At 38.7% G+C, this 26,131-nt stretch overlaps 1 protein-coding gene across 1 annotated transcript in view; it reads right to left on the bottom strand.

Moving 5' to 3' along the window:
• The window catches only part of SPIDR (scaffold protein involved in DNA repair), a 196,463-nt gene that overhangs the window by 59,863 nt on the left and 110,469 nt on the right, over positions 1–26,131 (bottom strand). Inside the window, exons 9-10 of the mRNA XM_058832528.1 lie at positions 9,881–10,091; positions 7,819–8,069 (exon numbers count right to left, since the gene is read on the bottom strand). Coding sequence (XP_058688511.1) covers positions 7,819–8,069; positions 9,881–10,091 — 462 coding nt within the window. The remainder of the gene's footprint in view (positions 1–7,818; positions 8,070–9,880; positions 10,092–26,131) is intronic.

Raw genomic sequence — 26,131 nt, 5'->3', positions numbered from 1 at the left:
AAAGACAAGAACATCTGTAGTCTTCATGACTAGATAATATTTGAATTCAATAGTGGGGAAAGCTGTTGCCTCAGAGAGGAAATCCACAGCTTCCAGCAGACCAGGTTATTCTCAGATCCATCCAACCCAGTTCTGAACACTTCCAGGGAGGGGTCATCCACAATCTTTCTGGGCAACCTGTTTCAGTGTCTTAGCACCCCTACAGTAAAGAATTTTTTCCTAATATCTAATCTAAACCCATGCTCCTTCAGTTTAAGGTCATTCTCCCTTATCCTACCACTACATGCCCTTGTAAAAAGTCCCTCTTCAGCCTTCCTCCAAGGCCTCTTTATGTTCTGGAAGGCTGCTCCAAGTTCTTCCCTGGAGCTTTCTCCTCTCCAGGCTGAACAGCCTCAACTCTCTCAGCCTGTCAAGTGTGAAACACCTCTGAAGTACACTTTGCATTCACTCCTAGCCTCAGGCACATTTAAAAGCATGTTGCCCAGAGGAGTCCACACTGCATTCAAACACACACCTCCAATCAAGTACCTAAATTCAGCATGTTACAAAACCATTTTGAACATATATCAGGCAGCAGGTATCAGTTAAATAATCCCTTTTTTTTTCTCACTGTAGGATTAAAATTTAAAAAAAACCCTAAATCTCTCTAAACTGCCAAAGCACTCAAACCCTTACACTGTGAACTGTAATATACAGTAAGTCCATCCCTGGCCTTGGCTCATCACTTTCACCATTTGAGGAGCATGTTCTTCTCCAAACCCTGTGAAGTGCCCTTCAGTCAAAGAGGGAGTTGAAGCATTAAGTGAAATGAGTTTGAGGATTCCAGCACAGCAGATCCCTACTCAGGGTGAGGCTGCTAACTGCCTTTGGCTGTGAGGAATGGAACAAAACCAGCAGCCACCAGTAAGGACAGGCACGTGAACATAAGATAATCTTGTTACATTTATAACTACATACCAATTTTAAACCACAATGCTTACTGAAAGAACTAATTGTCTTCTCTGAGGACCTTTGTTTTATTTGCATTGTTTGCTGTGTATTCATCTTTTGCATTATATAAGAGAAAGTGTAGAAGAGCTTAAAATACAGATGTCCAGGCCTATGTTTCAGCAATATTGTCCTTTTCAAAGTCTGTCTTAATTGATAGAGAATGCCTATAATCTGCACAGAACTGTGTATTCTTGACTCTTTGAGACTCAAGACCTCCTTTTCCCCAAAAGAGTGTGTTTGTAATACTTTTCCAAAAGAAGTATTGATCTGTTAAATGCAGCAGAAGCTTTTAAAAAGCAGATGATAGCAAGTTATTTCTAAGAATCTTCCATTTTGGAAAATCTGTGTTGATGTTTTTCTGCACATGCTCTACCTCTGCAGATACTTAAGGCTGTGCATACAAATACTGTCTACCTGCTCAAGTGGTAAAGAAATTCTGTGCAATATTCGGGTGGTTAAATTTCTCTCCCAACTGCTAGGTCACCTCCATCCAGGCATTTATAACATTTATCCCTGCTCAAGGTTGGTGCCTTTGGGTATGATGGTAGAAGGAAAACAAATTCCAGAGACACAATCTGACTTTTGCAAAGGTTTCTGAGAGCTTCAGCACAATTTTAACACTTCCTCCAGGAAGTTGTATAGTCAGTGAAATGTGGAGGTGTAAAGCAGACATGGAAGATTTCTGCTCTCAGTTCCATCAATCACGTAACTTTCAGAGATACAAAAATTCAGGGGGAAGATCAAAGCCAAGGGTAAGATTCCATATGTTTTACATAGGCCATCTTAGTATAATTCTTGACAAATAACAGGTGCTGAAAAATTACTATTCCTGTTTGAAAACACCCAGTGTACAACAGCACATACTTTGATTGTGGCTCTAGGGCTGGAAAATTACGTTTCCAAATTGTTTGCTTTTTTCCTCCCTAAACTGGTCTCTACTGTAGGATAATGTAAGGGACCACATTACTCTTCCCATTCTCACCCTTTACACAGTTCTTCAAAAACAACCAATTGGGTGCTTACAACCATGAAGCAAAGGGCAGTGGGAAATGAGGTGTTCAGGTGCAATAAAGCTTCCCCAGCTTCCTAAAGCCCTGCCTGTGATCATCAGAGGTGGGAGGTGTGAAACGGTATGGTTACAAAGGTAAGTGGTGGGTATCACAGCTCTACATAATGATGCTGCTGTACCACTTACCTGTCTCTCTGTGCTACTCAGTAACTTCTACAATTTCTCCATCATGGGGAATACATCAGTTAGTAGAGATACTCCTCCTTCTTGACCAAAAAAAGGCTTGGGGTGTGTCTTTCTTCTGTCAGCACATGGGTGCCTCACTGATCAGTCTAAGCACTTGAGTATGGAGGAAATACAGCAACCAGTAACTCATTTTTGCTAGATACATACAGGATGGCCTGCACACAAAGTATTTGCCATCTAATAGCCCGCTTCTATTCCTGTTCATTTGCTTTCCAAGGAGACTAAATCCCCATCACACTTGTGGTCTGTGCTGGCTCTTGTCTTCTCGAGCCTCTTTTCTGTACCAGCATTTTTTACCACTACCCTGAAATATTTTAGAACAACAGCAAATTGTTTAATTGCCTATTCCCAGCACAGGGATGAAAAATCCTGGTGTACATTGAGGGGTCCTTTTTTTTTTTTTTCATTTGTACAGAGTATATCAGATAACAGTGCTTTCACCTTGCCCTTGGACAGAATAAGATTATGTAAATATTTAGCACTGAAAAATAAACAGCAATGTCAAATTAACAAATTGTTGTACTGTGGTGGCACTGGAAGTAGCCCAAGTTCCATCTAGCTGTCTGCAGCATCAGCAGGGAAAACAGACTTTCAGGGCTATCCAGACAACAGCCTGGGGAAGCTACAGTGTTAACTACACAAGACAATTTAAAGTATTAATTGGACAGTGTGATACTAAAGCTGTTTTTCCAACAGTCTTTTGTCCTTATGCTCTGTTTTGGTGGCTCCAGTTTGAGAATTAGAAATAGAGCAGGGTGGAGGCAAAAGGGAATAATCCAAGTGTCAGGGAGTCTTTACTGTGAATAAAAAAAGGAAAAAAAAAAAGAAAAAAAAAAGAGAGGGAGAGACTTCAAAGCAGAAACAAGTTACTAGAGCTAGAACCACAGCTATTAGGAGAACTCTTATAAGTCTGTCAAGTAGCAATTAGACTACTTTGCAAGAATATTAAGAGCACATATCTTAACTTCAGAGAAGTATTTGAAAAGGGGAAAAATAGAGAAACCTTTTAGTTTATGGAATACTCTCTACTGCATTTCAGTTACTTATTTCCTGTTTATTTTCCACTTGAAAAATCACATCCCAGAAACATAATGTAATTTTTTAAAACTTGCATTTATGACCATTCCATTTAAAATGTTTTGTTGAAAAAAAACACAAAAAACAAATGGAATGCTGTAAACAGATCTAAGTCAGCCACAAAAAACATTCTGACAGATGTTAGCATCTGTGAACATGGATCTTTCACGACAGTCCTTTCCAATCTGGGCTCTTTTCAAATAAGAATACCTCTAGAGGTTTTTTTATGTTGTTTCTGTTGATTTCAATACACTTTATAAAATTTTAGGTAGGTTTTCCATACCAGAGGGACAAGCTTTCAATGTATTAATCCATCTTCTTGGAATGCTAGTTGCAGTATCTGACACTCCACTTTCAGTCGTGCAGTGCATGTTGCCAGACAGGTTAACCCATTGTGTTAAGATAAACAGCAAAGATTACTGGATGAAGAAAAAGAGGGGGGAAAAAGGAAATCCAACTAAGAAATTAATTAGTTCTACAGGATTATCACTTGCCAATAAAACTGTTTTACAAAGAATTACATATAACAGACTACTCAGAAACTTGCAACAACTTGCTAGACCACAATGAATTACAGCAACTGACTATCATGTTTCTTTGGGCCTGCTCAGAAAGAGAAATGTGATTTTCCTCACTTCTATTTCTTCCAGCCACTCAAACAAATCCTCAGCTCTTCTAAATATTTTGCTCCCCAAGGGTCCTGTTTGCATGGTGGCAGACCTTTCCACTGCTCTATGATCTGGCAAATGGAAAACAAAATAAAGAGCAAAACTGAAAGAACTACGGATGACTAGTGCAAGAGATGAAGATCACACTAATTTTTAATGTAAATGTATGGTCTTTCTTTTGTTCTTGGAACAGAAAGCTCTAGCAGGCTTTGTTCAGGTGGGAAATAGGTTGAAACATGCCAAGAGAAGTGAATGGAAAATTTGTCTAGTCACCCACAGATTCTAAAGTGTGGATTTACAGCTATAGCTAGCTTTGTTTTCTACCAGCAGTGGTTAGCTCTTCCTTCATGACAACACCCTTTTCTGTCCAGCCTCCTCACACAAATCCTCTGAGTGCTCTGACCAGTTTAACTGCCTAATAGTCCTAAAAATGCATCTATTTTAGTTACACTGACAGCCACACAACCAGCCCTGTCCTTTAAGGCACAAAACTGACCAGCTCTATTTTTTACTAAACTCACGTGGCCTGCTCAAAACAAACAGATACTGGCAGGAGCAAAATCCAAATTATACACTGCTTTATCCCAGGAACACAAAGTACAAGGCCGATGCAGTGAGTCAGACACCTCTGCGCCAGTGAGTTCTTCAGGTTGACAGGAGTCTCTTTGGGATCCTCGTACTTGTAAGCCAGGACATTTTCAAAAAAGACTCAAAACAATTGGATTTAGACAAACATGTGTTGTGTCATTAACAAAAGTATCTCTCTGCCATCAGAGGGGAAAAGGCAGCAAAAAGTATGCCAGGAATGCTGGAAATGGGCAGACAGTCACAGCGAGTCATATTTTCTTCTAATTTTTTTTTCCCCCCAAGAAACTCCTTCAGCATGAAAAGTCCATTTGCAAGAGCAGTTAGATATGGGGGAAAAGGCAAATATTTCAACAATAATACAGGGAATGTGGATCCAATTTACAGACAACAGAAGCTGGAGAACTCCTCAGTCTCTGCAAAGATTTCTCAGCATCCGAGGAAAATGCTTTGAATATTTCGGATGAGCAGTCTTCAACCCTTCAAATACATCCCTTTGTCTATCAATAAAAGGCCATATTCCCCACATGTGTATTTATGAACAATAAATGCTAGATGCATATAGGCAGCCCTGCAGTTTCTATGTTTCAAGAGGGTTAGATTTAATAAATTAAATGAATCCATTTCCTTACAATGAAAATAGAGGTTTCTCCCACAGTTTGCAACTCTCTAGAAACTGGATGCCTTGAACCAAATGCATCACTTCCCCTACCCCACATTTAATTTCATGCTTCTTTTCAGTTTATTGTGGCGGTTTTTACGCTTCCCTGTGACAACAGCATCTAGGTTATTGTAGAGTGCTACAAAAGAAGATATGCAATAGAACAGCCTGTTCAAAATACTGATCATTTAGGTATTAATCTACCTTGATATCTAATTAGAAAATTTTGTTTATGAAACAATGAATAATCTAACTCATCTTGCCTCATAAAATACAAACCTTGATTTCCTGGCAGTTTTACTTCACAGAAAGAAGTTTAAAAAGAAAAAAATAGGGTTTTTTTAGTTACAAAAGAATAAGCCATCAGTTGGTTCAAAGGACTGCCAGAGGGTGTTGGACCCTTTTGCTCACTATCAGGTGACAGACACAGACATTTTTGGTAGAGGAGAAGTCTCATGTGGATGTTTATCAGCCATGGAAATAGCAGTTGATAAAGCAGCAAGAGGTGTTTTTCATTCCTCAGTCTGTAAAAGAAGTGCTCGTTCTCCTCTTTGCAAACGAGAAAATGAGTTGGTTTTTTTAGATTCAGGATCCAAAACACAGTCTGATAGCTGTGAACAACAACAAACAAGACGTTTCCTGAGCTGAGACATCTATGAAATTTGAGGAACTTTTAAGAGACCAGTTTAACAACTGCACATGAGAATACCCAGCTACAGCGTGTACACAGAAGCAACAAGCTCTCATTTTTTATTTCTATTTCATGTTTGACATAAGAAGTGCAATCTGAGATTTCTGTTTTCTTTCACCCCATTCCAATGAAGGGTGGGGCTCAGGCAGGTTAACTACCTCAAAATCTGAGACTGCAAGTTGACTGTATTTTTGGTTAAGAGTTGGAAATGAAAAAAGCAGGTTGAATAACAGTCTGTCAGCTGCCCTGACATTTGATCAAATGTAGCCCTCTGGAAAAAAAATCTACTCAGAGGAGTACTGTCCTCAGAGCCACATATTGATGTGGGCTGGTAAAGTACTTTTCCTCTTATTTTTTAAAAAATATATATGTTATATTAAGAAAGAATTAAATACAAAGCAATGAGTCCAGATAAGATGTATCAATTACTTTTAAAAAAATAATGTTCAATGTAACTATTACACGGCAAAGAGCTCGTAAAAATGTTGGGAACAAGGCTGCTGATAATTACTTTCCTGTGGGTGATGAACAAGTTGGATTTTAGGAAAGAATGGTTTTCCTAAGTTCTTCTGGAGGAATTTCATTGATCAATGAATACTGTAAATTACCCAGAGGCTTACAAGGTAGCAAGAATTGAAAGAATTCTAGTACTTCAAAAGCTCAAGAAGATTGACATTGAGGATACCACTGTCGACCTGCAGGCTGGCTTAGAGGAACTCAAATTCTTCAAAACTTTGAAGAAACCTTTTAAAGCCTATTGCAAACTACATCTGGAGAGCTCTCAATAGGACATGTTAATCTAACTGCACATCTCCATTCAAGTCCCAAACTCTGCAGGAAGAAATGTTTACTTATGTCCTGAAAGGCTGAACTCAGAACCTTAATACAAGCTCTTCTGCTATAACTCACTTTAATGATCCTCCTGAGCGATAAAAAAAAATCTGACACACCTTACCTTTCAAAATTGTAAACCAGCATGAACCAAATGTTAGTGCAAAACCAAAGGAAGAAAATGCAATAAGAGACATATCTCAGACCCAGGGTTGCTGAGAAAGACTGAAATCAGTCTGTCGTCTCAAACCTTGAGGAACACAAAAAGAGAAGGAAAGAATTCAATGGTTCAGTACTGGTCAGAAAGGAAAACTGTTTGCCATATCTTTTGTATTTAAGAAAACAAGGTCCAGTTCTTGATTCCCTTCACTGTAAACAGAACAGTGCTAGGATTCAAAGACTAAAACATAAGAGGTTAAAACAACTGGTTGAAAGCTGTGTGCTCCATGGGGTCTGCGTGTAATGCTTCTGCACTGCTGGTTATGTTTTGACACCACAACACTTTTTACTGCAGAGGAATCTTAACTGCTGTGGCCTCCAGATTTTCAGAAGTCAACGGGATCTTTTTCCAGTGACTTCACAGTGGAAGCATACACCTGTTTTTCTAATAGCATCTGTGTAAAATCCTCTTTATAGAAAAGCCGTTCAGTTCTGTCTCTCTATATATTTCTTTCTTGTTTCAAAAGACCATTGCACGAGCATAACTTACTAGCAGAGCATACCAGAGACTGAAATAGGCAAATGAGATGTAACAACTCTTCTGTGAAACTCAAAGAACAATATATGATGTTCTCAATTAACTTCTCATTAATTCATTTTCAATGTTCCTGTCATCTGTTGATGACATAAACTATAGACAGATCCTTCCTTCTCTGGGGAGGACTACTTCTGTGTCACACCATACCTAATTAAAGAACTACACCACACCCATCAACAGCCCCATGCCTTCCTTGTGGAGTGTGCTTCGTCTTTCGAGAATGACATTTCTGAACTCATTCCTCTTTGGTTTCTCATACATCACAGCCTCAAAAACAAAATTCCCATGCATCTTATTACTCACCTCACATTTGGTGGATCTGAATTCGTGATGGGTGTTGCACAAAGAGGCTTGTTTCCCTGAGTGTGGTTTCTGTACCCTTCTCTTGTAGGCAAACAGTACACCCTTTGGATAACGACTCGTACCTGCACTTCTCTCCATCCCACTGCTCCCTGGCATTCCACCATTTCAAGCAGAGAATCATTGACAGCACTCTGTGCTAAGAGATGCAGTTTTGAGTCACCGTTGTTATGGGTTTGTGGAGCGTAGGGAACCTGGTGAAGGAAAACCCATTAAGAGAAACATTCCAGAGAACCCTGAAACTATGTGGAGCTAGAGAGGAAAATGCCATCATGAAAAATCAAGTTGCAAGTGCAAAATCAGTTTCAAAATACTTACTGCTCCTAAAATAACTTACAGACTAGTGGCCAGTTATTTATTGTGTATTTTTAATGAACACTTAAGAGAGTTGCACACATGGTGAGCTCCTGTATTTAACTGGTGCTCTGGACTGAGCTAACTCTACCCCCAAGAGATGAAGGTGACCCCAGCAGGAAAACAGAACTGATATTAGCCCTTATGATTCTCCCCCTTGAATGGAGTTTTATTTTTACTTCTTTGATGTTCTGTTCCTTCCTCTTCTAAGAAAAAAAGGGTGAAATTCATCTTGGATGCTTCTGGACTTTCAAATAAAGTTGTAAATGAACAGGTATCTAGTTTTATAGACTACTAACCTAGTCCTCAGACTTACACGCTTCAGTGGAAAATATTTTAATGTAAAAGAATTAGATGATTAATGAAAAATACAAAACTTTTAAAGCAAAACCTTTATTTTTTCACTTCTTTCAAAATACATTTCACTAATAAAACCTTCCAAACTGTCAAAATAAATTTCATGAATACTACAGTTTTCCTTAACCTAAATGAGTAATGTAATTTATCTTAATATTTAAATAATCTCTTTATCTCTTGATAAAGATTGTATGCAAGCATAGACATGGTCAATGTATATATGTCCCTTTGCAGCACAAGCTAAATTTCTATTTTCACAATGAAACCTGGTTTTATAAAATGCTGGGTGCTAAGAAAGGTTTTCAGAGTATCACTGACAGTACCGTAAGTATTATACACCAATAAAGAAGGAGAATTTTCAGTATTTAAAAGAAAATTGTGGTACCCTCTGTCTACAAAGTGGTTGCAATAAAACTTATCTACCAAGTTTTAAATGAAGTGGTTTGTTTGTTAGGAGCCATGAGGGGAACAAGTAAATTGTCCTGGTTTTCAAATACCACAGTAGAAGCTTTTTACAAGTTAGAGTTGAAGCAAGAAAGGCGATTAGGATTTGATTTATGTAACTTTTTCATTCCCAGTCCTATAATGGGAGTTATATATAAGGCAAACACAAAATGTTGACACTTATAGTTCTTCAAACTTGAAGGGCCAAACTTCTCAGATATTAAGAATCATTAATGTAGCCAATATAAAGCTGCTACAAGAGCCTTACTTTCAGAAAGTGCTGGCACACACTATGAAGAAAACAAATCTCTTTAAATACCTCAGCTTGTACAACCACAGCTACAGAAGTGCAGAGTCAGTAGTCATTTTAATACAAATAAAGTCAAAATAGGGAGGAAAACAAACTGAAGGGGTGGGAATGTGGGATGATGTTATCAATTGATGCTTTTAAGAAAGGATAGGATCAAAAAGCAAATGAGTTAAGACATAGGAATAGGAAACAGGAATGTTTTAAATAGTATCTTGAGCAAATTAGATTAAAACGGCTATTTTTTAGCTATTCAGCTATAAAGAATAAGAGAAAAATCAATGAAAAACCAGGTTATAATTTCTATTTAGCACAGTAGTGAGATTTCAGCAAAGTAATCTCACAGCAGTTCAGCATTTGGATGGACCAAAAGCTTCCACTAAGAAAATATTATTAAAGTAAACACTGCATATTATTCAGCCTTGACTAAATGAAAGGGGAAACCAAACAGGTCAGTAATTTAGAATTTTTTTCTTATGATTTCCAAACATCTGCTCACCAACTTCTTACCAAGTGCTTTATTGTGAACCAAATGGACCATACCTGATTGTCTGAAGATTCCTGGTGTAACTTATCATCAAGGTCATCAAGTCCGAACGTCTGTGCCAAAGATATAATATTCTTCCTGATAAGCATCTTTGTAAGACCATATGTCTTCTCTCTGGCTTCTGAATGTTCACTGAGTAGCACCTTCTGACTAAAGTAGGTGTTCATGATAACAGGAACATCTCCATTTTGGAGAAGCAGTTTTTGCCTGGAGAAAACAATTTAAGTGGCATCAAATCCATTACAACTTAAACTACTGATAAGCACTATTTAAAAATGTGTCTTGCATTGCATTTCTCTCCCCTTTTTTCTACAGTTACCACTAAAACACTTTAGAGATGTGTTATCCAAATTACAAATTACCCACCCCACAGACAGAATCGTCTTGGATCAGCCGTTTTAGTTCAGGTATAGCCCTGGGTGACTGGAGATCCACTGCATCCAGGGACAAGTAACACCTGGAAAACAGCTGAGCTGCCAAGCCCCATGAGCCCCATCTGGCTTCACACAAATGCTACTTGGTGTCTGTCAGCACAGAACTGAGAGCATCAGGATCCTCTGCAAATAGTTAGTGAGGTAAAAGCCATGAATAAAAGATTACTGAACCTGCTCCATCTTAATTCAGACCACTGGTCCACTGGACCCAGCCTGACTCTTGCAGGACATTTCCCTCTGGTGAGTACTTTCCACCAACCCAAATCCATTCTCAAGCAGCTGAAAGCAAGCTGCTCCTTCCTCCTGTATTTTTCTAAAAGCAAAATCCTATGGTCTTCTTACAATTTCCTGTATATTATCTTGACTGTGTGTTTGTCACTGTCATAAATGTGCTCTCCTAGATCCAGTTTTGGTTCCTAGTGCTAATATAAATTCCCAAACAGCTCCACAAGCAGCAATTTCTTACCCATCAGATTAAGGGAATGTTTGCAGAATCTCTAAACACACAATAATTTCATGCCAAAGCATGTGCTGATGTTGAGCTTTCCTTATGCTGGTATCACAATTGCACATTTGGAAGTACACTTTTTATACTCACAGGACACACATCTGATTCAGTCAGCCAACAAACCCAACCAGTAATCTCATTTCCTACAGACCATCAAAACAGACCAAAATCCACTTGGTGACTTTACCACAGTTTGTGTTTTTCTGCTATTAGATTTTTATCACTTAGGCATCAAACAAGGCATCCTGCCTTGGCAGCAAAGCTGCGCTGACCTGAGTTCAGTCTCTAGACTGCTCAGCAGTTATATTATGGAGATGAAGCAAGTTTCTACATCTGTGGCATTGTTTCTCAAAATATAACTATACAGAGTTAAAAAGCAAAATGAAACAATGAAACGCTCAAAAATATTTATTTCTGATCTCACTCCATACAAGATCTTCACCATGGTCTGTTTTGCAACAGACTACTTAATTCTTTAGAGAGTGGATAGCTAAAGGGAGATTGATGTATTCATATTTTCAAAGGCATAGGAAGAGTTGCAGCAAGTTTTAAATATAATCCCTGTTATTTTATAATTAGGAAAATAAAACAACAGCCAGATGATATCTATCTTTTAGGAGAAAATTATATATTTAAATATAATTTATGAACAAGATGCATTGCTTCTACTGTGAACACTCACAGAAGTTATGATTTGAAACAGAAAATTCATGAAAAGTTACAGCATAAAACTAAGTCCTGAACTTCACCACGAAGAAGCGTTACCGCCATCTGTGAGCTCCCCAGATTTAGAGGAGCACAATTCATCTCCAAGGGACACCTAGTCCCTTGACTTCATATGAATTTGCTAACAAAGCTCCCCATTTAGAGCATGAAAATAGCTCACAAGCCTGCCAAACTGACATTGCCTGATAATTTTCTGCATTACAGGATTAAAACTGAGGAATTAGCTTGGTCATCAAACTGAGATTCTCTGATTTGATGAGATTTTTCAACTGTTACTTACCCACCTTTTTCCAGAGAACAGAAATGTATATAAAATTTACTACAGATCTCAGAACAGTTTGAGCTGTCTTTATATGTAGATGTGTAATGAAAATTTTAGCACCTTCTTTCTTGAGATGTCTGTGTTCAGACCCAAAGTAAACAGGAAATCTTTCTGAACACGAGACCATTACATCACTAATGTCAGAAGAATGTTTGCTTGATCTAAAACATCTCATTCTCTAAAAAAAAACCACTGACGTTAGTAACAAATCATTTGCAGAAACTTTGAGGTTTATGGTTTTATTTTTATTTTCCTGAGCAGATATGTGATCAGGTTTTTTGGGTTTTTTAAAGGCAGGTAGGTTTTACCAATACCCAAATGACGTGTACCTTGGTTTTGCTATGCTTATGCATTCCATGTCTTGAGTACTTTTATAATCACCAAGCTTTCCTAGAGAAGTACTCATTATCTTTACACAGGTAATGCATGAACTAATGGCTACTTGGTATTTCCACAAAGCAAAAATGGGGAGATATATATATATATATGTTTTCAGGAGAAAGCTCTCATTTCTTAAATGCAATTCACTAAAAACACTACCCTGAAGAAATAGTTTGTTTTAGACCTGCATAAATGTGCATAGACTTAGCAGTAATTCTTCAGCTACATCAAAGGAATACTCACATCTACTTAAACCTTCCCTATTTCTCAATGGGCAGATACTTCACAGTGAAAAGAACCAGGAATAAATATAAATAAATCCCAATGGAAATTAAAGAAATAAGAAAAAAGTTTATAATAACCTCACTATTTTGTGCAGAGGTAGATGGCTAAATGGAAATATTTTATCATTTATGTACATACAGTAAACGTTAAATTATTTTTATTTTGCATACAATATATAGAATAATTGTATTGCTTATTTGCATTATGACCAAGTTTTATATATATTCTTTGGTATGAGAATAGAATTATTAAAATAGTATAAATTAATTGAATGAAAACTCTTTTTCTAGAAATTCTTTCTAGTATGCTCAGCAAAAGCAAGCTCTGGGGAATGGGAACTTTGACTGTCATCATGGCAGAAATCTCAGCATTGCCACTGTATATTGTTCATACTGTTCTCTTTGCAACAAAGGGTATCATGTTAGAGACAGATGCATACCTTAAATTATTTTTGTCTGTTTGAAAGGTAGAGACTGGGACAAAGAAAACCTATCATGCTGGAAGAGTTGGGAAAAGAAAAATCACTTCCCCAAGCAATCCCTCCATGTGTTGCCCCTGTGCCTGAGACACCACAACTGATCACCTCAGATTTAAGCATCTACTCCAGCTGCAGATTCTCTATACCCAGAAGCAGCCTTACTCTAGAATACAGAATACACTCTGCAGCATCCCCTTAGACATAAACTGTTAAAAGGGCATTGCAAGTCTTCTGTGATGTCTCTTGTATTGCTTCTTTTCTATCTGCTTCACAATAGCTTAAAAGCTAGATTTCAAAGAATGAGAGACATCATCTCATTCAGCTGATCCAAAAATGATGGGAAAAAAATAAAGCTCAGTACAGATTATAAACCCCTCTGAAACAATCCCTTGTTCTCTCTGATTTTTTCTTCTTCAGCAAAGTATTATTTAAAAGTTGGATTGACTTCCTTAATAAATGCCTTTAGACCTTTGTCATGACCTGAAGTAGAGAACTTTTTATACTACAGGGCATTTTTTTTCCTGGTATGTAGACAATCAGCAATTGCCGTAACTGGTCACATGCTAAAGGAACATGAGGCAATAATGTAATTTTTTTTTTCTTTTCCAGAAGCAGCTTGCTTCTCTGTCCAAGAACATGGCTTGCTTTTTCTCTTCCTCCCTCCTATGATAGAGCCTATCTGGCCAAGTAGGCAGGAGACATTCTTGCCCCCTTCTACGTTAATCGTGGTCTGTCTCCATCCGAGATGTGGAACGCTGCAGAACATACAGCATGGCACTGGGTAAAGGAGCTGACGTTTCCATTTGAGGCAGGGTCTTAATCCTGGGGCCAAACAATCAGTGGCTTTGCACTGTGGTCTGCCCTGCACAGCCCATCCACAGCCAGCGAGGAGTTGTGACTCCACGGCAGCAGCGAGCTCACAAACCACACACTTCCGCTCAGTTCTGCTGACATCAAACGGCGGTGCTGGTTCATGAACTCGAGAAGACTCCAGATCACTTTAAATTAGAGAACATATTTTTTTTGTTCACTCTCCCTGGGTATTTTACTGGGCTTTTGTTTTTTCTTGTTTTATTTTCCTGTTCCTTTACAAAATGTAAAATGCCTAAAGTGGTTTTTTTGAAGAGTACACTGCATTAAATGAACACTCTTAACGTTTCAGTGACCTACAACTTGCACTGTAATTATGAAACACGCTATTCTCAAGTCTCAGAACAATGATTTCTGCGTAAAGCAGGTTTAACATCCACCAAGTAGCACTGCAGTACTACACGTAGAACAAGAGCATGCCAGAGCCTTACACTGTTCCCCAGAAGTATGAGGAATCATTCCCCATAGGAAAAATATATAAGGCCCATCCCTGACTTCCTAGGAATCACTTATTTTATCTAATGTAGAGGAAGTTGCTCATGCTGCCTCTTGCTTAGGTTTGTGTGGCATTTGCAATGTTTCATCTGTGAAATGTCCAAGAGATGCCTGAGCATTGAGCTAATGATAATTATTAAGAAGCAAATCCTCCCAAAACCCTAAAACACTTTACAAGTTTAAACACATCTCAGCCCTCATCTCACCTATCACCCAAGGACAGTATCTTCTCAGTATACATCCCAAATCAACAAGCTATTTGGGACAGACCTGCTTTCTGCCATGCCTAGAGATTGCCCAAACACAGAATTTTCATCCATGAGTGAGTAATCTCACAACTTGTGCGTGAGCCTCCATCAGCGTCATTCATTGCCACTGTAACACTGCACAGACACTGCAATTCTGACTTCACACTTTCACAGTACAAAACTTCTTCCCATGCCCCAACGTCAAAAGACAGAAAACAAAAATCAGCTGGTATCAAAGCAATGGATTACTGTGGTACAAGTTCCCAAGGCTGATTGTACTCTTTTCCCTATGGAAAAGTAGCACTAACCATCCACATCAATGTCCAGTCACATATGGCAAATACAGTTCTCAGCTGTGTCAGGCTTCCAAAGAAATGTGACTTCAACACCTCAGAATAACAGGTCTGCAGAAGATGTAAGAACAAAAAGCTAAAATTTCTGCTTTTAAAGAATGATGCACTTTATTTGTGAATAGAATAGCTAGATATTTGTTTTATCCCCCTATTGGAAAAATATTTTGTCTGAGGACTCATTCCGTGAATACAAGACACAAAGAAAAGAACATATAGCTGTTAAATATATAATTTGCTATAGCCCAATCTGTTACAATTTGTTACTGAACCTTAAGTACAAGGCAAACTAAGAAAATCAGTAAAACAACACAAGTAATAAAAATAAATATTTTCTATTGCAGTGTAAGTTCTTTCTGCAAAGTACTATTGTACTTTTCAACAAAATTACTTGTAAACCTAAGAAATCACTCCAGGAAGAAATTACAGTACACAAAGCCAACATTTTTATCACTATATCATTTTACTAATTTCAGAGTAATCATATAAACTAACCACTGGCTTGCCATAGTGCTACCTTTTGAAATCTGATACCCTGTAGCATGAAAAAAAGTCGTATGGAAATGCTCACATTTAAGAAGAGCTCTGCTATAAAAACCTTGTGGTTAACATTAAGCACTATTATACCACACACCCCGTGCTCTCACCTCTGCAGGGAGCTGCACTGTGTGCTAACTGAAGGGGATGTACAGGTCTTCTGAAGTAGGAAAGCACAGATGGATATCAAAGCAAATCTCATCCACCTCCAGGAAATTACTGTAATACCAGGCTTTACCAAGACTGGAAAGTAGGGAAGTTTCTCAGAGCTCTCCAGCTACTTATTTTAGCTATGAAGAAAGCACCTGAAATTGCTAGCATTCTGGGCCCAAATTCATCATGATAAGGCTTAACCTTTGGCACCACCGAAATATAAAATTCCACTTACAGGCTGTGCTTACATATAAACTGGCATGGAAACAATCTCTTGAGCTTACTGGGGTAATACTTCTGAGAGAATTCGCTAAAAATCTACTCTAACTGGGATTCTGAGACTTTTTTAACACCTAAGTCAGACACAAAACAATTGGTATTAAAAAACCTGCACACAATGAAGCATTAAATGGGAATGTTGCTTTAAAAGAGGAACAAAACCACTTCCCCCCACGGTATGAGGGTGTTACAAGTAAGTACGGAGATATAAATATCATGGTTATCTTCTCATAATCAAGATGTTATGAAAGAATTCCAATCTGTGTGTTTACCCCATATATCAACTTGTGTCTGACTAGCCATGAGCTCATTATTCAGATGACTTCTTCCCTCCGTTCCCAGTGCTAAACTGCACGTAGGGTTTGAGGTGGCTGAGGGAGCCACCACAAAGTCCAGGGACATACCGGAGGGATTCTGAAAGGCACAAAAAAAGGGAAGCAAGCAAACTGCAAAGTGACATCATGTTAAAACTTGTGGTGAGTGTTAGAGAGAACAAAAATGTCTGTCCTGGTGTGAGATCAGAGGCCCATCTACCTCACACTCTAACTTAGAGCAGCAAACGGCAAATACTTGAAAACTATGAAAATAAAAGCAAACATCTAGTGAAAGTTCTCCAGATAACTTCACTCTCTGATAACTTCTAAAAACTTTCAGCTTAGGGACTTCCTAAGGCAGAAGTAATACCTCTGTATCTTAACAGTCTTTGGTAGACTTTTCTTCCAGGAACTTATGTGCCTCCTTTTTGACCACTTGTACATTGATGGCATCCATAACACTCTGCAGCATCCACTGTGCTCTACAGTCTAATTACATGCATCTGAGAAACCACTTCCTTTGATTTTCTTTTTTTTTTTTTTGATCTGTCACCTAGTGGTTACATTGCTGCCCTCCACTTCTTGTTTTTAAGTGGCAGTGAACAATCATCCTTCCTGATGCACTTCCTAATACAGACCTTTATCACATCCTCTCCCAGCCACTGCTTTCTCAAGGTGAAGAACCCTAGTCATCCTAGTAACTTCTCACAGGGATGCTGCTCCATATATCTCTTCTTGTTGCTCTTCCCTGATATTTTTCCACTTCTCCTACATACCTTTGATTTGGAAGACTAATGTAGAAATACACCACGAATTTCTACAGTGACATCAAGACAGTTTTGACTTCATTTGTAGTCAAGTCTTATTTTACCATGTATTTTTCTGATCATTAAATGAAGACTGACATATTAATGAAGCTATTGGAACACTAAAAACACATTCCTGGATACCAATAATCCAGAGTCCATCATTTCATATGTGCACTTCACATTTACCTACAATTTCCTAGTAGGAGAGCCCGAGTCCCTCCTCCAGGCCTAGTTCTATGGCACTCAGAGTATGAACACATTCCCCTGTCCATAGGATTGTGAAGATGGCAGCACACCATTGAATAGAAAGGAAACTTGCAGAGTGTTCTGCTGTACAGAAGGTGTCCAATTCTCTATTCATTGGTACCACAGAGATTTGAGGCAACAGGTTACACCGACAACTCCTCTGGCAGTGGATAAAAGGTAAGGAGTGTTGCCACTCTGCCACCATTACACACAATGTCACCACTCCTGAGGTATCAGGAGAAGCTGCTTCTCACACCAGAAGAGCTCTGCAATATCCGCCCAAGCAGTTGAGGGCCATGTGTTTGAGTGAAGAACTTGAACTTGAGAATTTCTGACCAAGGTATGGAGTGTCAGGGTACTTGATTGGTTCAGGTTTGGGAGATTACTGGAGAAACTTTTAGAGACAAATTTCATTTTAAAATGCATTGTTCAACATTTTGCAGAGATTATTAAGAATACTATCTTTTTCTTCCATAGGCATTTGGCATTTGCTATTGGCAAAGGCTCTTTACGAGTCCATCTTGCATTCACACTCTCTTGCATGCACAGTAGCAAGAACAAATTTCTTGAACAAAGCTGCAAGAACAATATTCCTGAGCAAACTTCAGAAAGACAGATAAATAAACACATATGCTTGATTTTACTTAACTATTTTATTATCAAAAATACTATTAAAAAAAACCAACACAGCTACTAAATAACCAAAAATCTTCCAGCAGACTTGTTCTTATACTCCTATCTTGTTCTCGTACTCATTTCTGGGCATTTCCTATTGTTTCTTTGTCATGTCATTAAGCAAGACCAAATTCTACTCTCTTCTGGTGAGGTCAGTTTTTATACAGCCAAATCCAGTGCTATGAGCACAGCAAGAGTAGCTGAAAGTAGCAGTAGTTCTGGGTTCTCTGTTAACAAAACTGAGAATCACAAAAGGTAGTGAGAGCTTGCTCTGAGCCACAGAGCACAAGAGCAAAGCAGAACACTCCATCTCAGCGGGTCAAACTGTGCTTCAAGCAGCCTGGAGGTCTCAGTGGACAGCATCAGGCAAGGGGAAGTGACTTAATCACTTGTACAGAAAGCTGTCCTGCAGAGCTCTGCAGCTCTTTAGGCATGTTATAGACCAAGTTACCTCCACTGTGATCCACTTCAGCTTTAGTGAGCTGAGAAAAATCCTTGGTGTCACTACATTCGCTGCCACTAATGATGAATGTGTAACAAAGGTAAAGGTGGTGTGGATAAGCCAGGTAGCCCAGAAACCTCTTTTAGGCAAAGTCCTTTCTGCAGTAATCCACTCACAACAATCATCTGTGAAAAGATAGCAGTGCTAGTGACCAGAGTGGTCACCTTTCTTTACTGAAACATCCTGGCATAGACATCACCTCAGGGAAACCTTCGGTGCAAGGGAAGAAGTTCAGTGTCTCAGTTTGCCACAGAAACACTGATCATACGTGATAAACAAAATACCTTTTTTCTCTTTAGGTTAGAAAACAGCCCTCAATAGTGTGTGCATCTTGAAGTTATCACTCACAAGAATAACTTTCAGAGCTTCATTTTGCTTCTATGCAATACCATGTATTTTCTCCATTAAATCACCATAATGCATTCTGTGGCATAGCTCCCTCAGTTAAAACAAGGAAAAACACTCTGAGAAATAAAATTTAAATTCAATATTCTCCTTAATGTTGTCCTTTTTTTTTTTTTCTTTTCTGAATCCAGAGCAATCTTAGTGTTCCTGTGTTACTTTAAAGACATAATTTTACAGAACAAGCAAAAAATTCTAATTTTTGTATTGAAATCTTATATGGTGTACAGGTCACTGCTAACTTGGCTTGTTTTATTCCAATAAATAGTTGCGATGACACTTAGCAACCAGATCACACTAGATCTGGGAGTTTTCATATTGCATCATATTCTTATATTCCCAAATTTATTTTTCAGATTTATGTAAGAGGGCTGGTGACTCAGAAGAGCAGAATCAATAATGCAATGAGATGGATGAACCCTTGGATTGTTTTCTGGGATCCCATTAGAGTTCAGAGTATACACAGCTCTAGCATGTCCTAGGTTTACTTTTCCATTTCAAAAAAAAATTTATTTTTAGAAATAAACAGTCTTTTATGCTTCAGAGGGAAAAAAGTTAGAGGAATAATAGAAAAATGAAAGTTATTATTATCATTATTATTATCATCGTTATTATTATTATTAACAACAATAATAAAATTATTATTAATAATAATAATAAAGAAACCCACACAGCTCTACCTCTATTTATTATATTTTAAATACTTCAACATCTACCAATCCAATAAACCAAGTTTATCTATCACAATTTTATATGTTGCACAGTCATATTAACACAACTCCTTAAAACAAATCAATCAAAACTAATTATAAGCCAAGCTGAAAGAAGTGGGAAAATACCAGACATATCACTATAAAAAAAAAACCAAAGAATAACTTTTTCAGAATAAGAAAGAGATCTGTATTTTTTTAGAGGATCTAAGAAAACAGAATTGCAAGTCAAGTCATTGCTTGAAGCACAATCACAGGAAAACCTCTACAACACTGATACAAACACACCTGCCAAAAAAAAGGACCATCAACAGCCCTGGAAGACTGGTAAGAGTTCTTCCAGCAATGTGACTTCTTATCACACAAGGGGCAGTTTTCTGACAAACCACATCAGCTAAAGCTCTCTGCGGAAGCAACCCACTTCCAAAGGAGAGGAGCATTTTGGAGCACGGGTATCTCTCACTATTGCACCCCACCCTCCCCTGCCAAAAAAGCAGAAACAATGTCTTTGAAGTTGTGGGAAAACACCTGTGAAAACATACAGATTTTGGAGAAAACTAGTGTGAGAGACATAAGGTGGAAGGTTTGCCATCACAGACATCTTGGCCCTGGCAAAACCCCTGAAGTTTAAAGTGAGAATGACATTCCAAAAACAATAGTGAAATTTGCCAGTCCAGAGAAATGTTTATGTAATAAATAGTGAAACAACTCCACTACACACACATTTCCTAAGCAAACAACTGTGAGTTAATCGAGGGCTTAAATATATCCCATAATGTTTAACAAAAGATGGCATCCCTATTCTCAGGTTTGGAAGCTGCATATCAAGTTTTGGAAGCAGGGATTTTGCAGCCAGATTTGAAAACCTGAGAAATATTAACCTAAAGAAGGAATGCTGACTGACTTCTTATAAAGGAATCATCATGCATTTCATTTTTCAATACTTTCCACACTCTATGTCCCTTCACTAAAATAACAGCAAACACAGTATCACTGTGCAACATCCCAGGCTTTACGTGATGTATGCAGGATGTAAATGGCCCCTGGTCTCGAGACAAGTCATAGGCTATGACAGGCAAAACCAGGAGAGAAGGAAAAAAAAACCCCAAAATTATCAAATTCCAGCAAAATGACCCACCTTTTACTCCCACTACAGCTGAAGCACTAGATGGTAAGAAACCATCTTCTACACTCCAAAAGAAGTAAGTTTGTGCCAGCAGATAATGATCCTCACATATAAGCTGAAATTCTTAATTTTTTCCCATTGTGGTGGCAAGGCTTTCCCTGATTGCTTATGCATTTATTTCATCTTTTATTTAAAAGAGTTTCCTCTTGTTGTTCATCCAGGCCAAGGGCCAGCTTCTCTTACATCTTCTTTCCCAAGGAGTGCATCCTAGTCTGCAGCTGCCCTGCCAGGCCCTTCCTGCACTGCTCTTCCTGATGCTGATGCTCTGCTTGATACTCTCATCCATCTGCAATTCAAGATGGACCTAAATAAAAATGATTCCCTTGCTCAACTGCATCACTAAGCAGGACATGGAAAAATATATATATATGAATGCAATGATAAGTCTTGCTTTAAGTTCTACAAGTATATATATTTAGGATATTGTGTTTTGACATGTATTTATACATCTGTTTTTAAAACAAAGTTACTTGTGTTCTATACTCTCTTCTCTATCAGTTGTTTAAAAAACAAGAAGCATACCTGAAACCACTGCAAAACTGCCTAGTACAAATACTGTTCAAAGAGGAGTCTCTGGGCTGCTTTCCTGTATGTAAATGTGCTCAGCTGAAAAAATGTCCAGGGCATGATTCCCAGACTATGGTACAGGAAAAAAGAGGAGTTCCCTGGCTTGGTTAAAATCAGAAGGATGTTAGCAGGGACTCATCCAGGGAAAAGAGGCCGGATCATGACTCTCATATGTGCGTGCACATACACACAGAAGTGCAGGCACATGCGTGTGCGCTCCCCTCCCTGCCTTGCCTCTGCCCTGGCAGGGTGGGTGAGCTGGCGCAACATCCCCTCAAGGGAACGAGCTCTTGAAAGATCTGATATGACATTTTTACATTCAACTGACTGCATGCAACATTCCTTTAAAAAAAATATATTATCTGTTTGCTTGCTTGAAGCGTCACAAAGATAATATTCACGTCTGTGACCCTGACTGTCTCTGGTCAAGAGGCAGAGAGATTGTGCAGACCGCGTTGCCTTCCAGCACCCCGGGATGCCTGCCAGAGAACAGAGCTGCTGTCCCAGAGGAGAGGGTCAGATCCCCGGCCTTCGGCTAACACTGTCAGCAGTCCCTCTGGTGACTACTGAGGAGGTGAATGGCACACAGGGGACTTGGCTTGCACAGCCCTACACCTGTGTTACTGACGTACACAGCAAAAACTCCAGTGCCCTAAATCCAGGGAAAAAGTATTATTTTTTTCTTTAGAGAACCTTATCCCCAGATCACTTGTCTGTCCATTTCTTTTTTATCATTGTTGACCTCCAAATTCCTACACCACCACCCTCTTTCAGCATCTACCAAAACATTCATATCTGCTTTCTACATTGTGGTTACATGTCCATGTGGGCTGAAAATCTTTTAAAGAATCTTATTTAAACACAGCTTCATCATCCAGATACTGTTTGGGCAATGAGCTATGCAGAGCCAAGCAGCATTAAAGAATCTTATTTCAAAGCCTGTTTCCACTACCGGAGCACTCATTTTAAAGTGAATCTAAATGACTGCCTTTCCCATAAAAACTTGCTTAAGTGCATTTTAAAATAAATGTTGCCAAGTGCAAAAATACAATCTCTGCCCTTGGAAGTCCTTGAATTAAAGTTTGCTGAAGGCTGCCAGGTTAATCCAGGGTAGAATCAGTCTGTGTTTGTTCAGCCCTTCTGCCCTCCCACCCAACATGCACTCCTGGTACCCCGACAAGCAGAACTACTCTTTTGCCTGGTAGAGCTGATCTGTTCATCACACACACCCACCACCACTGCCTCCTCACCAGTAAGGACATAAGCTAACAGAAAAGCTGACTGTCAAAAGCATCGTGCATTTTTCTATGTCCCAAGCTCATCCTGCCACGACAGTGGTCTGTATATTAACTCAGACCATGACCACAACTGATCATGTAAAGACAGGAATAAACATATGTTTGATGTATGAGTATACAACTCCCTAATTTTATAAACTGGTCACAGAACACGTTAAAAGCTTGAGATGCAAGCAGATTTCACCTTTTTTATTCTAAACGTTTTCTGGGACTGCCATTTTTATTTAAGTCTATCCTGTAAAGGTTAAAAAAAAAAAAAAAAAAAAGTTTTGATGAAATGCAAGGCCCTACTAGGCCAAAGACTGGTTACCCAACAGAGAGCACCAAAATGTATACCATCCACTCTGTAACCCATGTGCTCCTCCTCTTACTTCAGAAGGCAGGTAGCCCTTCCAGGACACCCAGAATTTCTGGCTATGTCTGATCAGGAGAGTACACATTAGATTAGAAAGTCTCTTAAAGTCATCCAGGGTGTTTCTCTTCTGTGCTGTCAGATGGTATCTGGCTTAAGGACACTCAATAAACACAACTGTGGCAGCTTAGCAGTTTGTACACTTTCCCAAGCTACCTTTTTCAGGTTCTTAAATCACCAGAAACCCGGTCTAATAGCCACCGAACAATTTTTAAAATGTGGTAAAATCACATATCCATTACAAAAGATGTACTTATGTGATTTTATTGGCTTACTTCTGTTTAGATAATACAGCTGCATGCAAATTGCTGTTGCATTTTAATAAAACTGTAATGTTAACAAGGTCCACCTGGAAAGCACAAGTAGCTAAAATTTTTGAGTAGGCATGGACAGGAAAAAGGACTATGCTAGACCGGAAAACATAGCAAAAGCATATTGAAAGTTAGATATTCAAGCAGCAGAATGAATGGCTGATAAAATTTTAAGCAAACAGTTAGCCTCTCTGCTCACTTCTAGTATTTTCTCTGAGGGTGAGCCTTTGCCATGCTTCCACTGCACCTAGTCTTGGACTGCATCAAGAAAGCTACGCTTTCTAAAAGGGTAATAATATCCCTTCGCTGCCATAAGACTCTCTGCCTTACAGAGAAAACTGGAGGTGGGAAGATTAAAAAATGAAAACATCCATCTAAACACAGACCCACTGTTCAATACTGCCTTAATTTTCTGTTTTGTTCTTGTTATTTTCTCTTTCTTCCCAGAAATATTCTTGCCAGCTGTTTTGCTGTCTCTCAGTATTCCATCAACAACCAAATATCACCATGTGGTGTTGGATCTCAAAGGCAGAATTAAGATCAACAGTGTTATGATTAAGTGCCAGCTGAAGAGACACAGCCACAAAACCAGACTCTGTGGCTGGGAGCTCATGGCCCCACTCAAGATGCCCCTGAGCACTGAAATTTTCACCCTCTTCCCCCCAGAGCCAGGAAAGGGATGGCACTTCCAGAAAGAACAGTCACCCTTGGATGACAAAAAGAGTTTCGACATTCAGACTTATGGGCATTGTCTGGTTCCCCAGTGAAAAAATATAATTCAGTTCCATGCTGAATGCATGGGAAACCTATACATGGAAAATGCAGGTCAGTTGAAGGCCAGTGGGATAAGGACCACAGGTATGTGTAGCCATTGTATTCTCATGCTCACTATGGAAAATATTCCACAGGCTGGCACATTCTTCAAATAGTTTTTCAAAATAACTATTACCACTTGGACCAGTATAACTTACAACAAGTTAAGCAAATAAAAGAAATAAATTCCCTAGTTATGTCCCTTAACCTCATCTACTTATCTTGAAAAGCAAGTCAGTTAGCTTTACTTCCAGTGCTCCTCATTGCCAGATTAAGGTTGCTATGGGGCACACGGTATTTGATTAAAGTAATTATATCTACTGGCATATACATAGGTGTTTGTTTTATGCCATGGAAATATCTCCATGCATTTCACAGAAACTGGATATAAAAGTTACACATGGAAAACCCAGTACCTGTGAATGCTCTCCTCCCAAACTGTAAACATAGCAGGAGACTTCTAATGTTTGTTTGAAAACACTTGCCCCAAGTGATAATCCTGATGGAAAAAAGGAAGTAATTTTGCTTACTCCTTGCCTTCAGGTGGCTCATTAAAACACCTCTTATAAAAGAAAGAGGATATGAGTCTCTCTTGACTTTATGCTGAGGCTAACCATCTTTGGGGAAGGATCCTGGCAGCAAAAGAGTGTAAACTCAATTCTTTGTTTTAATTTAGAATTTAATTTGTCAGCAAAACCAAAGTTCATAAAGAAGGCAAATTTTGACAAATTGCAACTGCCATGAGCTCTGCTAAGAGCAGGATGTAACATGAATGTGATTCTTCAAGAGAACAAATTAGAATCATTGCATCCAAACAAAAAATACTTACATTAATAAGTTTATTCTATAGTTTGCCAGCTCTTCAGGCTGGGTACTAAGGAAAATTTGCTAACCTCACATTCATAAGATAAAGTGATCCTGCTGCACACCTACTGCATGTCAGCAGGACAAGATGACAGTTGTCCTTTTGAGTTTTTTGGATTACAATTAGCCTTTTCTTGCACTATAAATACAATACCTTAAATCTGAGCACACCTCTAAACAGAAGGAGGTAATATAAGCAAAGCAGTTTTCCAAATCTCAGAAACCGTTTTCATCCAAATCATTTGCACCAACAGAGAAAATGTTTGCTTATAAAAATAGTAATTTTTATATATATAATATATATAAATTATATAATATATAATAGATAAATAAAATACAGCACATGCACTAGGTACAGACTAAGAATGCTGTTCATTTCAGCAATAGTATACCCATAAAAGTAAATACTTAAGATACACTATGTCAAGTGGATGGGTAGCATGGTAGAGTCTGCAGGGAAATGTAATCTACTATTAGTATTACAATGGAGTAATTCACAATTACATCAGTAAATACCTGCAGATGTTCAAAGCCTAAAGACTTATCAGACACTTAAGACTGGCATTTACCTAGCTAACTTTATCAACTGGTCCCCTAGACTGTCTTTACAAAGTCTAGCATAATCAAACTTCAGAGTGAGGTTCATTTGATGTCCTTAAGAGGAGAGGAGACACATTTCAGGCATGCCACATTCAGAAATGCCAACTTCCTTCTCCCTGATTCCTACAAAAGGATGGCAGGCCCATACTTGCACGGCTGTGCCACAGGTGCCTTGAGTTGAACACTACCTGCCAGGCTGCTCAGGCAGGGCCAGCACTGCACAGAGGCAATCTGTAACCCAGCAATCCCCTTGCCAAAACAGTAGAGATGAGCTCTGCTGTAGTTCTCACAGCATCAGCTGCTCTCAGCATCACATGCTCCATCATCACATCATGGGAGGCTTCACTGGGTTATGAAAAATCATAATGAAATCTTACTACAAACTGCTCCCTGCCTCCTGAGGTAATTAAATGTACCTCTTGCCCAAGAGGGAGATCTTCCCCATCTCTGTCTCCTTGATGCTAGGAAGAGG

The sequence above is a fragment of the Poecile atricapillus genome, chromosome 2, assembly GCF_030490865.1.
Source record: "Poecile atricapillus isolate bPoeAtr1 chromosome 2, bPoeAtr1.hap1, whole genome shotgun sequence".
In the NCBI taxonomy this organism is placed as follows: domain Eukaryota; kingdom Metazoa; phylum Chordata; class Aves; order Passeriformes; family Paridae; genus Poecile; species Poecile atricapillus.
Note: the sequence above shows the minus strand (reverse complement) of the source record. Positions and strands in the feature narration are given on the sequence as shown.